Consider the following 14,353-nt stretch of genomic DNA (forward strand, 5'->3'; position numbering starts at 1 on the left):
TTAAGAGATCATTGCGCACGTCCTTTTCTCTTCATGCTCAGTAAGATGCTCATTTGTCGTAACCGCTGATATTGGACCACTGTAACGTATACCTAACATACAAATGGATGAATGGAGTCAAGTGCTTGCATGGAAAACTTTTTCATTGATATCTTGACAAAATCTTCAAGTAAATTGTTCTTATCAGATCACAGATCATTAGCGAAGAAACTGCTCGGATTAGATACTTTATTATATAGCTAAAATACAAATTACAAAATACAAAAAAAATTTTCGTTTGTGAAATGTGTTATAGTTGCGGTGCTACCGAAGCTAACTTGTTATTCTTGCTTTTTAATTAAAAATGTAGCATTCTTTGTACATAATATATGTTGACTGTCCTAAAGTAAGTGAAACTCGTTAAACAGCTATAATCGAAAATCATTATATTCAAACTATTGAAATATGCAGCTATACGAGTACTTGTAAAATACGTTTTTACTTAGTGAAAATTTAGTTTACCCTAGTACATTTGGCATATAAAAGTACGATAGAAACTTTTAAGTCTTCATACTGCTGTACTAACAAACAATTAGAAGAAGTTTAAATATATATAAAATAATAAGTAAGGCGAATATGGATTATGAAAACGAAATTGTAGCCGACATTTATGAAGGAAAAAATTTAAGAAATGATAATGAAAATCTGGATGTATGTGTATACATACTTAAATTTAAACATATGAATAAACAATAATTAAACTCGTTTTAGGAATCTCTTGATTTAGACGACTTATTACCATCAATAGGAGAGTTTGGAATATATCAAAAAATGTTGGTTTTTGGAATATGCCTACCAGCGTGTATACCTTGTGGATTTTGTGCCTTTAATCAAATTTTTATGGCAAATGTTCCTAATGACTATTGGTGCAAAGTGCCAGAGCTATTGGACATACCCATAGAAAAACGGAAACTTTTAGCAATTCCAAAGAACATGGTGAGAAAAAATGAAATTAAGAATAATAAGTCATGTAATAGAGTCAATTTGGTAATTCTTGTTTTGAAAGAAGGGAACGTGGGTATAAAACTTTTCGAGATTAGAGAAATTTTTTCGTCAGTTTTTGAGATATATAAATGAAATTTAATACGTAGGTGCATTTTAAAATTCTATTGATAATTTGTTGGAATTGGCCAGATCGGAACTATATCACATATCTCCCGTTCAACCAATTATTCAGTTATTTTATTTTCCGGCTGCTTGCCTTTAATAAAAAAGTGAAGTGAATATTGCAGTACTGTTCTCTTAAACACACTTAACAGTGACAGTGAAAATAAAGGAAATTGGACAACTATATCAGATATCGCACAAGCAACCGGTTATTTAGACTCTACGATATAATTCTTTTAATTAAAGAGCTAAGAGCTCAAAATTTTGCTGAATAATCCTCTAATATACTATATACTTAATAATGACAGAAAAAATAAGGCAAGCAAACCGGAAAATAAAATAACTGAATAATCAGTTGCATGGGAGACACTGATATAGTTGTCGGATTTGGTCGATTCCGACAAATAATAAAATAGAATTAGGCTGTTCACGGTAAGGTGGTTATCGGGTCATGTGATTATTAAATTAAAAATAACCTCTGTGCTCCGTGAACATCCTATGTATGGTTATTTGCTTATTTTTGCACAAACAACTGTTCATTGCTTACAATTCTAGTTCAATGAAATTCCTACTTATAAAATGCCTAAACAAAGTTTAAAAAGAAAAATAATCGAATTTAAAATAAGTTCTGCTATTCCGGAAATGGACTTTATTGAAGGTATGTGCTTATTATGTAATCCGAATTTTAAGGGTTCAAAAAATTCTTTGTATAAATAACAATTTTTGATAATTATTGATGATTTTTGATGCTTTGTGATGTTTTTCGATGCTTTTTATTTCGGTTTTAATTTGCTGATTGTAAACAAAAAACAGCTGTTAATAGCAGATTTTCCAATAAGAAAATCTAAATGGAAATGTCATTCGCTTAGTTTTATTTATTTTTTGTGCTGCCATTTAGTAAAATTCCAACGACTTTCTAACACTGGAAATAAGCAAACAACCACATAATCTGTAAACAAGGGTCTAGGTTGGTCAAAGTTGGTTATTTTGTCATACCGTATTTTGTTGTTGTTTACTTAATCACATAACCACATAACCCGATAACCACCTTATCGTGAACAGCCTAAATGTCGAAATGCACCTACCAGTTACATTTCATTCAGATATCTCAAAAACTGACGAAGAAATTATTACCGAAGAGTTAACCTTCACTTAAAAAATCGAAGGCTTAAAACTGGCTTTAGAACCATATTCTCTTAACTTGACTTTTGCAGCTTAGTTCGTTACGAAGTTATGGAAATCTGAGTGCACCTAAGAAAAGTTTCAAAGACAATGCAAAGGTTCTATTCTAACCATCTAAATGTGCTAGATGTTACCAACGCCATTAGCTGAGCAAAATATTGTAGGCTATTTATTGCTTTGGGCAGTAATGCCAGAGTTGAAACGTTACACACTGGACATTTACACCCCTATTCTGTGCACTTGACAAATTCAACATATTTCTAATTTGTCAAAGTTTTACATTTATCAAGCATTTGGTATTCTGTGTCTGAAATAAAAAGCTCTTTTCTTTATAAGTTGTTAAGCTGTCAAATGCTCTTGACAGCAGTGCTCGTTATGAATTAAATATTGATTGTGCATCTTGTTGTGAAAATGGAAGATATTTTACTTTTGTTATTATTGTTAAACGAAGATGAAAATTGTTAGAATAGGAATCGCGCGCGGCATTTAAAAAGTTTACGCGACGATAGCAATCCATTTTCTTTGAGCGAGAATACCTTTGTGCAAAATTTTAGATTAACTCGTGAAATTTGCCGCCGCCTAATTGATGAACTGGCACATGATAATCAGAAAACGTTACTACCTTTAACTGTAAGGGTTCTAGCAGCTTTGAACTTCTTTGGACACGGCTCATATCAGAAATGTGTAGGTAACAACGTCAACTTGCCCATGAGTCAGTCATCCCTTTCGAGAAGTCTGCGAGCTGTAGCAAAACTTATTGTGAAGGTGAAGGGAGGAGAAATAAAGTTTCCCAGTTCAATAGAGGAAGAAACTTTTATAAAAACGGGGCAAGTATTATTGTAATACAAATAATAATATGCTAATTTATTTGAAATATATTTCAGATTTTTTAGAAAATTTGGAATAAAAAGCACCATAGGAGCAATTGACTGCACATATATTGCTATCATTGCTCCACCATCAAATAATGTCGAACGTCCTCTTAATTTATATTTAAATAGAAAAGCATTCTACAGTATCAATGTTGAAGCAGTAAGTTTTGTTTTTGTATGCACATACATATATGCCAATGCAATTTTTGAATGTGTCTTTTTTTAGGTTTGCGATCACCGATTACGTTTTACATTTATAAATGCTAAATTTCCGGGTGCAACATATGACTCTGGAATTTGGGCAACTTCTGACCTACGAGAAGATCTCATTCGTCAGCATACTAATACGTCTGAGCAACAACGGAGAGAATCTTGGCTTCTTGGCGATCAAGGTTATCCTCTAGAACCGTGGCTTTTAACACCAGTGGGAACACCTAATACCCATAAAGAGCAAAAATACAACAAATTACATGGTTCTGCAAGAAACTGCATAGAGAGAGCATTTGGTGTTTTAAAATCTCGCTTCAGATGTTTGTTGAAGCACCGAGTTCTACATTATTCAGGCATTACGTTCAACGAAATAGATGACGGGGTTGCAGAAGACTTTGATTCTCCAATTAATGATTATAACTCTTCACAGTACGTGCGCGAAGGTGAAAGAACAAGATCAAGATATATATCAATTCTTTAGTTATATATATACAGAAGCCAATCCATATTCTTATGTACATATAAAATTTTCTCACAATTCGACTTTCGAAATACACTACTTACTTCCATTGTTTGATTATTTATTTATCCTTTTTGTTAAAAGAAAACAAATTGAAATTTCCATTCCATTTTTTTTTTATCTATATATATAAAAAGAAGTTACATTTCCTTGGTAATCTTATAACTCAAGAACCGCCGAATCGATTGACACAAAAATTTTAGAGTTCGTTCCTATCTATAAGGAGGTGGTTTGTGTGAAGTTTGTTTGGAATCGGTGCAGCCGTTCCTGAGTTTGACATTTTTTGTGAGTAAATACACTGTACCAAAATCAATTATTTTCAATACGATTTATCAATTTTACATCGTGCTCTCATTGCGTACAGAGTATTAATTTGCTGTCATTGGAATTCAGTTGACAGTTTTCTTATGTGCTTTGAGTTCTTTTATATCTTGCTCTCATTTTGAACAAACATACTTTTGGTGAGTGTTAACCATGTGTTTCTTTTTTAATTGTATTTTAATTGCTTCATTTTTATATATATAGTTCAATTGCCAAGCGTTACTTAATTTTCACAATTTTAATTTGATATCGGTGAGTGTTTTCTTTATTTGCACAATTGAGGTTATGTCCAGTGTGAGTGTATGTGAATTCATATTTCCACGCACACACATTGAAGTTTGAATTAAATGTATAATTTTTTCTAGAAATAATTTTCAATGTATTGCTTTTACATTCAATTAGTCATACACTGTACTGAAAGAATGCCACGTTCAAGACGACCAAACATTGGCAGACGTTCACGTCAATCAAATGCTACAGCGTTAAATCGATGATCACAAAGTGAAGAAGATCGTGTTCGACGAAATGAAATGGAAACACAACGACACAGACGGAGAACTCACTTGGATAAGAGTGAAGCACCAAGAAACCGTCGTGGGCGTACGTCCGTTTATGATATACGTCAAATGGAACACGCGGCTTTCAATTACGATGCCACCATTGATTACAGCATGTATGCCTACATTGGCCAGATGAATATAGAATGTACATATACATTGCAAAGCATTTAAATTCATAAACGAAACGCCTGGCATGTGTTGTGCTGGTGGGAAAGTCAAATTACCGGTGCTAGAACTTCCGCCAGAACCTTTGCATTCATTGGTTTTTGGTAATTCGCCAACGTCAAAGCATTTCCTCTTAAATATTCAAAAATACAATTCATGCTTTCAAATGACATCTTTTGGAGCTACAAATATCATAAAAGATGGATTTATGCCGACGTTTAAGGTGATTTCTTCGTGTGGAATTAGCAATATCATTTTTAATTTATGTGCCGTCCCTGTGTTCGATGTTTTTAGAAATAAAGATCCGTTATCATCTATATATATTTCTCGACCGTTACCGATTCAAGGTCAATTATACCATAAGGCTGGGTCTTTGCTACCATTCCCAGATGATGATCATAAATTTTTGCAAATATATTTCATTGATGGTGAGAATCGTGAATTAAATAAGCGCTGTGCAATTTCGACGAATACGAGAAGATCAATCGTGAATGAATTGCAAACATTTTTTCATCAACACAATGATTTGGTGAAATTGTTTAAAGTGGCACTCGAACGGATGCCCTCCGATGGCCACAAAATCATAATAAAAGCCGATAAAACACCAATTGGGGAGCACACCAGACGATTCAATGCTCCAACGATTGATGAAGTAGCCATTGTTGTGGTTGGCGAACAGTTTCAGTCACGAGACATTGTTTTGTATCGTAGAAATGAGAATTTACAACGTATTTCAGAACTCCATCGCTGTTATGATGCATTGCAATACCCCATTTTGTTTTGGAGAGGGGACGATGGCTATCACATCAACATACCAATGATAAATCCAACAACTGGTACATTTACATTTTATTTTGTTTAACACGTTCGCGTTCATTTGAATTTAGCGGGTGGCTGCCAGATAATCACTTAATTTTTCCATACAAAATTGAAGAGCGGGAATTCCCGCTTTTTTTCTACAGGTTAATTTTTTTAAATAGTCTGAACAAATTAGGGAATTCCCGCCATTACCACATGAATTTCCTATGCACTTTTGTCGGGATTTCCCGCATTTCGTTTTATTGAAACTTCCCCTCAACAAACCTCAAATGACTGGCACGTTAACCTTGAATGGGGATTCCCCAAATTAAATTTGTTTGAATTGCGGTTGGCCTGTTAGGGATGGTAGTTCACGACTTTACCAACACTAAAAATGTGAAGTGATAAGAAGTGAACCATTTTTGACGGTAGAAAAGCCTATCAATAGCTATTCAAATAGCGCGGGAATTCCCGCAATTGTTTTATTGAAGGAAATATGAATGACGGGAATTCCCGCAATTTACGCGAATGTGCTAAATATGATTTATAAATCATTTTCATTCGCTAATTAATTTTTGCAATACAGGTCAAGAATCAACAGAAAAAGTCAGTGCGATGAATTTTTATTCGTACCGATTGATGATTCGCCCTCAGAAACAAATTTTATTTTGCGATGCAATCAACTTTCGCATCAATATATCATCGATATGTACGCCAAAATTGAAAGTGAGCGATTAAATTTCATCCGTTACAATCAAGCCCGATTAAGATCAGAGGAATACATATATTTGCGTGACGCAATAATCAATGATGTAAATGTGAATGATATCGGCCGTTTAACAATTTTACCATAATCATATGTTGGTGGCCCACGTCATATGCATGAACATGTACGAAATTATGGACGACCGGATCTATTCATAACATTTACGTGCAACCCGAAGTGGATCGATGTGTCTGATTGTTTACTTGATGGTCAGGTGCCAAAAGATCGGCATGACATAACTGCCCGTGTATTCCAACAAAAATTGAAAAAATTAATGGATCTGATTGTCAAACTCCTTGTATTTGGAGAAGTGCGGTGCTTTATGTATACCATAGAGTGGCAAAAAAGAGGCTTACCTCAGGCACATATTTTGATTTGGTGCGTAAACAAAATAACCCATGATATGATTGATACCGTCATATCTGCCGAAATTCCAGATCAAACCATCGCCAGGATTATTCGAAGTTGTCACGAAAAATATGATTCACGGTCTCTGTGGTGATATTAATCGAAATCTACTTTGTATGATTGATGGTAAATGTTCGAAACGTTTTCCAAAGCAATTGATTGCTGAAACAATTACAGGAGATGATGGATATCAGTATCACAGTATCGTCGACGATCAACTGAAGACAACGGTAAATCAACTGTAATTAAAATTAAAAATCAAGATGTTGAAATCGATAACCGGTGGATAGTTCCGTACTCATCGATGCTGTCAAAAATGTTAAACGCTCACAACAATGTAGAATATTGCAATTCTGTAAAATCAATCAAATATATTTGCAAGTATGTGAATAAGGGCAGCAATATGGCTGTTTTTGGAGTGGCTCCTGAGAATAATCATGACGAAATTTTGCAGTACCAAATGGGGCGTTATATTAGTACGAATGAAGCTGTATGGCGTATTTTATCGTTTCCAATTCATGACAGACATCCGGTTGTTGTACATTTGGCAGTTCATCTTGAAAACGACCAACGTGTTTACTACACTGCTGCAAAAGCCGAACAAAGAGTAGTAGAGCCACCAGTAACTACACTGACAGCTTATTTCCAGTTATGTGAAACTGATGAATTTTCCAGGACTTTGCTATATTCGGAAGTGTCTCACTATTTCACATGGAATGCATCAACAAAAAAATTTCAACATCGCAAACAAGGCACACCTGTTGATGGTTATCCAGGTATTTTTCGAACAGATGCTTTGGGACGCATTTTTACAGTTAGTCCAGCTAATGTTGAATGTTTTTACTTGCGAATTTTGTTGGTGAACGTACATGGACCTCAATCATTCCAACATTTACGAACTGTTACTGGTCAATTGTGCGCAACATACCGTGAAGCATGTCAACACTTGCATTTGCTGGAAGATGATACGCATTGGGATGCTACGCTTCGTGATGCATCAATTGTTTCTCCACCAATTCAAACTCGTATGTTATTTGTGATCGTAATATCAATTTGTTTTCCATCAAATCCACTGGAATTGTGGAATAAATACAAAGATTTCATGGCTGAAGACATTTTGGTTCGACTTCGACATCGTTCCAATGATCCTGCAATGCTGCTGACATTGGAAATGTATAATGAAGCCTTGATAATGATCGAAGATTTGTGCCTTACGATTGCAAATAAGGCATTAGGGCAATTAGGATTGACTCCACCAAATCGTCCAATGCATGATTTATTTGAACGAGAATTGCAACGCGAACTGCAATTCGATCGTAATGAATTGCGTGCGTTCGTGCAAACGTATACTCCACAATATGTAAATGGCAAGTGATCAAAATGGGTTTATCACGTTACCGAATAATTTTTCAATAATTGTATCATCAAAAGAAGAACTCATTGATCGCGTTTTTCCAAATATTGCTCAAAATTATAATAACCATGATTGGTTATGAGAACGTGCAATTTTAGCACCAAAAAATGTCAATGTCAATGAAATCAATTTCCACATCCAGGAAAAATTGTCAGGTAATTCGGAAACGTATAAATCCTTTGATACTGCTATGAATGATGAAGACGCAGTCAATTATCCGGTTGAATTTTTAAATTCTTTGGAACCACCAGGCATGCCACCGCATAATTTGAATTTGAAAGTTGGTTCATCGATTATACTTCTTCGAAATCTTAATGCACCGAAACTTTGTAATGGGACGAGACTTTCAGTGAAGAAATTGATGCCAAATTTAATTCAAGCAACAATTCTCACTGGCAAAGCAAAAGGTGAAATTGTACTAATACCGCGCATCCCATTAATACCAACGGACATGCCATTCGAATTTAAACGTCTTCAATTTCCTGTTCGGCTATCTTTTGCTATGACCGTCAACAAAGCTCAAGGGCAAACGCTCCAGGTGTGTGGAGTTAATTTAGAGGAAGCTTGCTTTTCTCACGGTCAACTGTACGTTGCATCCGAGAGTTGGAGCCACGAAAAATTTGTTTATTTATGCACCACAAAATAAAACAAAAAATGTTGTGTATACAATTGTATTAAATTGAACATTGCTTTTCTTTTTCATTATTGTGTTAAGAAATCATCTTTTAAGCAATCAATTTTTTGCGTAGAGGAGCGCGCCGGGTAACGCTAGTTCTATTATAAAACAAAAAACCGAACTTAATTCAATAAAAATGTTACACATACGTTATTTCAATTTTAATTAAACTTTAGATATTATTTTTTATTACTATTAAACGATTTTATAAGTTCTGTTATAGAACTAGTTAGGCCTTGAATGGCCTGCATCATTTCACGATGCTCCCGTCACACATTGGGGTAAAATGTGTCGATTTTGGAGATTAATTCAAAAATCAAAATTAAATGTACAAGTAAATTTTTGGTATCAAACAAAAGTAGATAAAATTCTACATCACTAACTGAAAAAATATTTGGCGAAAAAATTTGCAGTTTTCTTGTAATATTCTCTGAAAATTGCAAGTTTATTTCTTTTTGTATGCGCACAGTGATATAGTACGTGATTTTTTTAATTTTTCGAAGTTTTTTATTTTCTTTAACAGGTAATTTAGTAAATACAAAAAGATTTCATTTGTGGTTTTACGTGTCTCTAAGTATTTTAATTTTAGTTGTGAGTTAAGCGGGGTAAAGCAACTCTTGTTTCATTCCTGTAATCTATAGCTGTTGTAGTTTCTTTTTATAAAAACAAAGTTGCGCCAATACTGCGCACTTTCTCAGTATATTCATTTCTTTTTGCGAACTGACTGGTCAAATATACACGAATTTCTCAAGGCAGAAGAAGAACAAATACAGCAATTGCAAAAAAAAGGGTTGTTATTGTTTTTGTTGTTCAGTGGATGACTGTTTGCTTTGTTCACACTCTACGTTACGATAAGCGGCAGTTTAAATGCATAAGAACATATTCTTAAATAGTCTTAAATTCGCGTTTTACTTACGTATGTATAATAATAAACATCATCACATACATTTTTGAAATAAAATTTTGATTTCTTACATTTTGTAATAATTAATTAGTATGGCATAAGGTTCTTATCTAAGGTTTAGGGTATATGTAAAATCATGATAACCGACATTGTTTTTTCCCGCGCAATTTTTATTACTAATGTTTGTATGTCATGTGTAGTCGAGAGAAATAACAATAGTGATGTACTATATTTAACTAATATGGTAAAAGCGATACCGACATTGACTACATTTAAAGAGGATAAAAATACTATTATCTTCCTTATAGAAACTAGTTCTAATGTAATTTGGGTTCCTCGTCAAAGTCTTTATGACATAATGAAAAACTCTAGCTGTGATAAATTTAATGAAAATTTTTGAAATTTTTTTCTATTAGTTTCGGAAAATAAAGCACGGATTCAAAAAGGATTTAAAGATAAAATTGGTCTGATTGTTGACCAACCGAAACCTGGCTTTGGGAATTCTAACGATGGCAATACAGCTAGGCGTTTCTTTCAAAATCCCGAGATGTCAGCAGCAATTACTAAAGTTGACATAAATTTGATTAAAAAGATGCATACAATACTCGTAGTTGTTTCTAGTGGGCACGATATTGAGGTACAGAAGTTTCGTGACTACGCTTTAAATACAGCAAAATATTTCGTTGAATGTTATCCTTGGTATAACATGCCTCCAACACTTCACAAATATTTTATCCATGGACCAGAGATAATATCGCACGCTATGTTGCCAATCGGACAATTAACAGAAGAAGCTCAGGAAGCGCGAAACAAAGATTTTAAGAATTTTAGAGAACATTTTTCTCGCAAATACAGCAGAAAAAAAAACAAATGAAGACATATTTAACAGACTTTTAATCAGTTCTGACCCCGTTATATCAACCACAAGAGAATTACCAAAAAAAAGTGCAGGATTTACCCGAAGAAGCATTAGAGTTGATCGTGATAGAGAGTGGCAATAATAATGAAGTTGATGATGACCATGATGATGAAGGCGATGATAAAAATTCAAGCGAAGGCGACAATGAGCATGAATATGATTATGGTGATGAAGGAATAGTTTATATATTTATTTTAAATAAAATTTGAAGCTTAAGAAAATTAAAAATTTAGAAAACCGATGTTCAGCATATTTTTGTTTTTGAAGATATAAAAAAATAATCAAAAAACTCGAATTGCATTATTTTCTTACTTCTTTATGATTAATTAACTAAAAAAATAACTTTTCCATAACTAGAAGACTTGTGGGAATTAATCTCCATTTTGAGCACCATTTACCCCACTGTGCGTCGCCTCTCTTCCTCAGCAGCATTCCTTTTTGGTATATCAGCTATCAAAGCGCTGATAAGCTTATTTCGTGCACTTCGTGATAGCACCAAAGTTGAAGCATCCTAAAAAGAAAAATAAGAAAATAATAAGAAATTGCAAAAAAAATTATATATGTATTTTGTAATTGTATCATAATGAAAACTTACCTGGTTTTCTAAGCTAAGATACGTAGATGGTGTCGATGGACTTGCTGTATGGTGTTCGGGATTTGGGCTTGCATCTACCTTACTGCATAATTGTTGAGGACTACCCGTGGGTGATGAAATTGGGCATTCATCCGTTTGCTCAATTGGCGTTAAACCTAGGCTTTGTACATTTTGCATCCCATCAACAGCGGCCGAGCCAAATGTAGACAAAGCCATTTCTTCGAAGTCATCGGCTTGGAACCTTTGACCTCCACCTGTGAGCCTTTGAGTCATTTTCAACCGCCTTGCTCGAGTGCGCAGTTGGCTTTTCCAAACGCCTAACGTCTATAAATTGACACAATATAATAAATAAACGAAAAATAAACTAAAATGTTACCTCTTTCCATTTTGCAGCACTTCGTATTGGTCCTCTGCACGAATTAAGTTGCTCTGCCAGCTGTTGCCACAACTCCTTCATCCGTTGAGGCGTTTTTGGGCAATTTTTCCCCGTACTAATTTCTGGGGGTGCTTGGCAAAACAACATATATGCCTCCAGCTGCTCGTGCGTAGCTCTTTCGTGCTTGGGCTTACTATAAAATAAAAGTTAAATTATAAATTTTGTTAATAATTAAAATTTGGAAACTTACGTTGCAGAACTGTCCATTTTAACGAATAATTTGAATAGAAATCAGCTGTTTTCTATTTACATTATTTTTTCACCATACGTGTGGGGAAAGCTTTACGAATTGAAGCTTTTACTTTTATCAAGATTGCCACAGAATACCAAAATATTTCTCGCTTGTTAAATATTTGAGTTAATTGTCAATATTTTATTAATTTGTCAAAAGCACAGAATAGGGGTGTTAGTATAGTATAAGTGGCGTTTAAAATACTACGCTAATCCCTAAGCACTTCATTTTGCTTTTGCTACCGCTCTCACTTTGTCGGGAGCCATAACTGGGCCATAGCATAACAATGTAAAAGTATGTCCTCTGTTGTGCTCGGAGTTTTGTTAGGTAAAAAACTATAGCTGTAGCAATAAATTAGGAGCGGTAGTGGAGCAGAGCTAATTAAAATTTTCATGTGCTACACATGCTACACATGAAAATTTTAATTTGCTCTGCTCTACTATCGCTCCAAATTTTTTGGTACCGCTGCGCCAGAGCATAGCACAGCTCTTCATTTTTGGCTATTGCTACAGATATATGTAGTTATTTACCTAACAAAACTCCGAGCAGATCAGAGCACATACTTTTACATTGTTATGCTATGGCTCCCGACAAAGTGAGAGCGATAACTATAGCATAGCAATAATTCTAGAAATTTTGCTGCTATGGAGTAGTAAATGAAGTATAAGTAACTAACAGCCCTATTCTCATGCCCTCACAAAAGTCACCAACCTCACTACAGTGATGTTTCTCACTATAGTGAGGGTTACCTTATTCTGGCGAAAATTCAAAAGCTCAAATGCTCACTATTATCACAAATATCTGTGACGTGTGAAAGCAGCCGTCATAATACAAAACATCTGGGTTTGTTTTGTTTTACATCAATATTTGACATTTTTTAATAAATATTTGAGTGTTATGGATGTTATGTTATAGCATGGAGGAACTGTTCTTTGTGTATGCGACAATTGTTGAGGAGGGGGAATCGGGGGTAGGAGGAAAATTTTGAAGGGTTTACGAGACAAAAGCGATCCTTTTACTATGCAAGACACAACAATTATAAATACATTTCGATTCCCAAAATCGCTATGTAAAGTACTTATAGGTGAATTGGTGCCGCATGATGTGCAGAAGTCGAGTATATCTTTTGATCTGCGTTTCCTGGCGTGTTTGTATTTTTACGGGCATGGCTCTTACCAAAAATTCGTTGGTAATAGTTATATGCTCTCTATGAGCAGGTCCTCTGTGTCTGGAGCTCTGCACTTTATTTCGAAATTAATAATGGATGTTAAGGGCAGTGAAATTTATTTCCCTTCAAGCGCGCAGGATGTTTCAGATACAAAGAAGGGGCAAGATAAATAAATAAAAATAAATATAAATAAATAAATAAATTTTCTCTTAAAGATTTTGCATGAAATTTGGGATCAAGGGCACAATCGGCGCAATCGATTGTACCCATATTGGGATTGTTTCACCCTCAAGCACAGACGCATAACTATCTTTATTATCCATTTGTGTTTTTGTTTGTTTATTTTTATTAAAACAGCTGTTTGACAGCAAAAAGCTTTTTACCTCACGTGGTGACTTTTTTAAGCTTTTTTCTTATGAGGTTTGAGCAAGAATAGCCTCACAAAATATGCCTCACAAGAAATCTCTCAAATTTTCCTCTCAACTCAGTTGAGAGGTTTTTTCAGAATAGGGCTGTAAATTGATTGATTAAAATTATTGGAAGCTTTGCATTTTCGGTACTATTGGTTCCCTTTTAGGTGATAGACCTATGCTATGTATAAAATCATAAAACATTTTAAAAATTGTAGAATACAACATAAAAATAAAACTAGATATTTCGATATTTCGATTTTACCAAATATAACTAAAAATTTGTTAATTAAACATGTGTAATTAGGAAAATAATAACAAAATCGAATAAATTAATAAACAATTAAAATACATACATATTTATATTTGAATATACACTTGTGGCCACGCAAAGTTTATAAGAGACTGATATGCGACGAAAAAATTATTTTTTTTGATTTTTTTTTTTAATTTCAATACATTTTTAATTGAAACACGCAGTTTAATCGCGTTATTACATTAAAATCAATAAAATCGGCCATTTCTGTATAAGCACAAAAAAGCTAATTTGTGTTTTACTAATTAAACGTAATAAATTAAAATCTATAATTATAATGATACAATTTAATTTAATTTACTTATGTTTACTAAAAACATAAAAAAAAAATTGAA

General features: G+C 33.9%; 2 protein-coding genes across 2 annotated transcripts; one reads left to right on the forward strand and one right to left on the reverse strand.

Annotated features, from left to right (window-relative positions):
• The first annotated feature begins 2,925 nt into the window (after positions 1 to 2,925).
• Positions 2,926 to 3,953, forward strand: LOC126765328 (putative nuclease HARBI1). The gene is made up of 3 exons (XM_050483049.1): positions 2,926 to 3,155; positions 3,213 to 3,360; positions 3,427 to 3,953. Exons 1-3 carry the CDS (start codon positions 3,037 to 3,039, stop codon positions 3,889 to 3,891), a joined length of 732 nt encoding a protein of 243 aa, XP_050339006.1. The 5' UTR covers positions 2,926 to 3,036; the 3' UTR covers positions 3,892 to 3,953.
• A 5,264-nt stretch (positions 3,954 to 9,217) lies between these two features.
• On the reverse strand, positions 9,218 to 12,099 carry LOC126765557 (uncharacterized). The gene is made up of 5 exons (XM_050483167.1): positions 12,083 to 12,099; positions 11,833 to 12,025; positions 11,457 to 11,780; positions 11,265 to 11,372; positions 9,218 to 9,301 (listed from the first exon to the last, which is right to left on the reverse strand). Exons 1-5 carry the CDS (start codon positions 12,097 to 12,099, stop codon positions 9,218 to 9,220), a joined length of 726 nt encoding a protein of 241 aa, XP_050339124.1.
• Positions 12,100 to 14,353: the final 2,254 nt, after the last annotated feature.

The sequence above is a fragment of the Bactrocera neohumeralis genome, unplaced genomic scaffold, assembly GCF_024586455.1.
Source record: "Bactrocera neohumeralis isolate Rockhampton unplaced genomic scaffold, APGP_CSIRO_Bneo_wtdbg2-racon-allhic-juicebox.fasta_v2 cluster10, whole genome shotgun sequence".
NCBI classification, from domain to species: domain Eukaryota; kingdom Metazoa; phylum Arthropoda; class Insecta; order Diptera; family Tephritidae; genus Bactrocera; species Bactrocera neohumeralis.

What these genes read in the sequence shown, in the direction of transcription:
- LOC126765328 (XM_050483049.1), top strand. Translation starts at nt 3,037, where the DNA reads ATGAGTCAGTCATCCCTTTCGAGAAGTCTGCGAGCTGTAGCAAAACTT. An exon ending in GAAACTTTTATAAAAACGGG is followed by an intron (nt 3,156 to 3,212) that starts GCAAGTATTATT and finishes AATATATTTCAG; the next exon opens with ATTTTTTAGAAAATTTGGAA. An exon ending in ACAGTATCAATGTTGAAGCA is followed by an intron (nt 3,361 to 3,426) that starts GTAAGTTTTGTT and finishes GTCTTTTTTTAG; the next exon opens with GTTTGCGATCACCGATTACG.
- LOC126765557 (XM_050483167.1), bottom strand. An exon ending in GTGCTGCAAAATGGAAAGAG is followed by an intron (nt 11,781 to 11,832) that starts GTAACATTTTAG and finishes GTCAATTTATAG; the next exon opens with ACGTTAGGCGTTTGGAAAAG. An exon ending in ATCTTAGCTTAGAAAACCAG is followed by an intron (nt 11,373 to 11,456) that starts GTAAGTTTTCAT and finishes TTTTCTTTTTAG; the next exon opens with GATGCTTCAACTTTGGTGCT.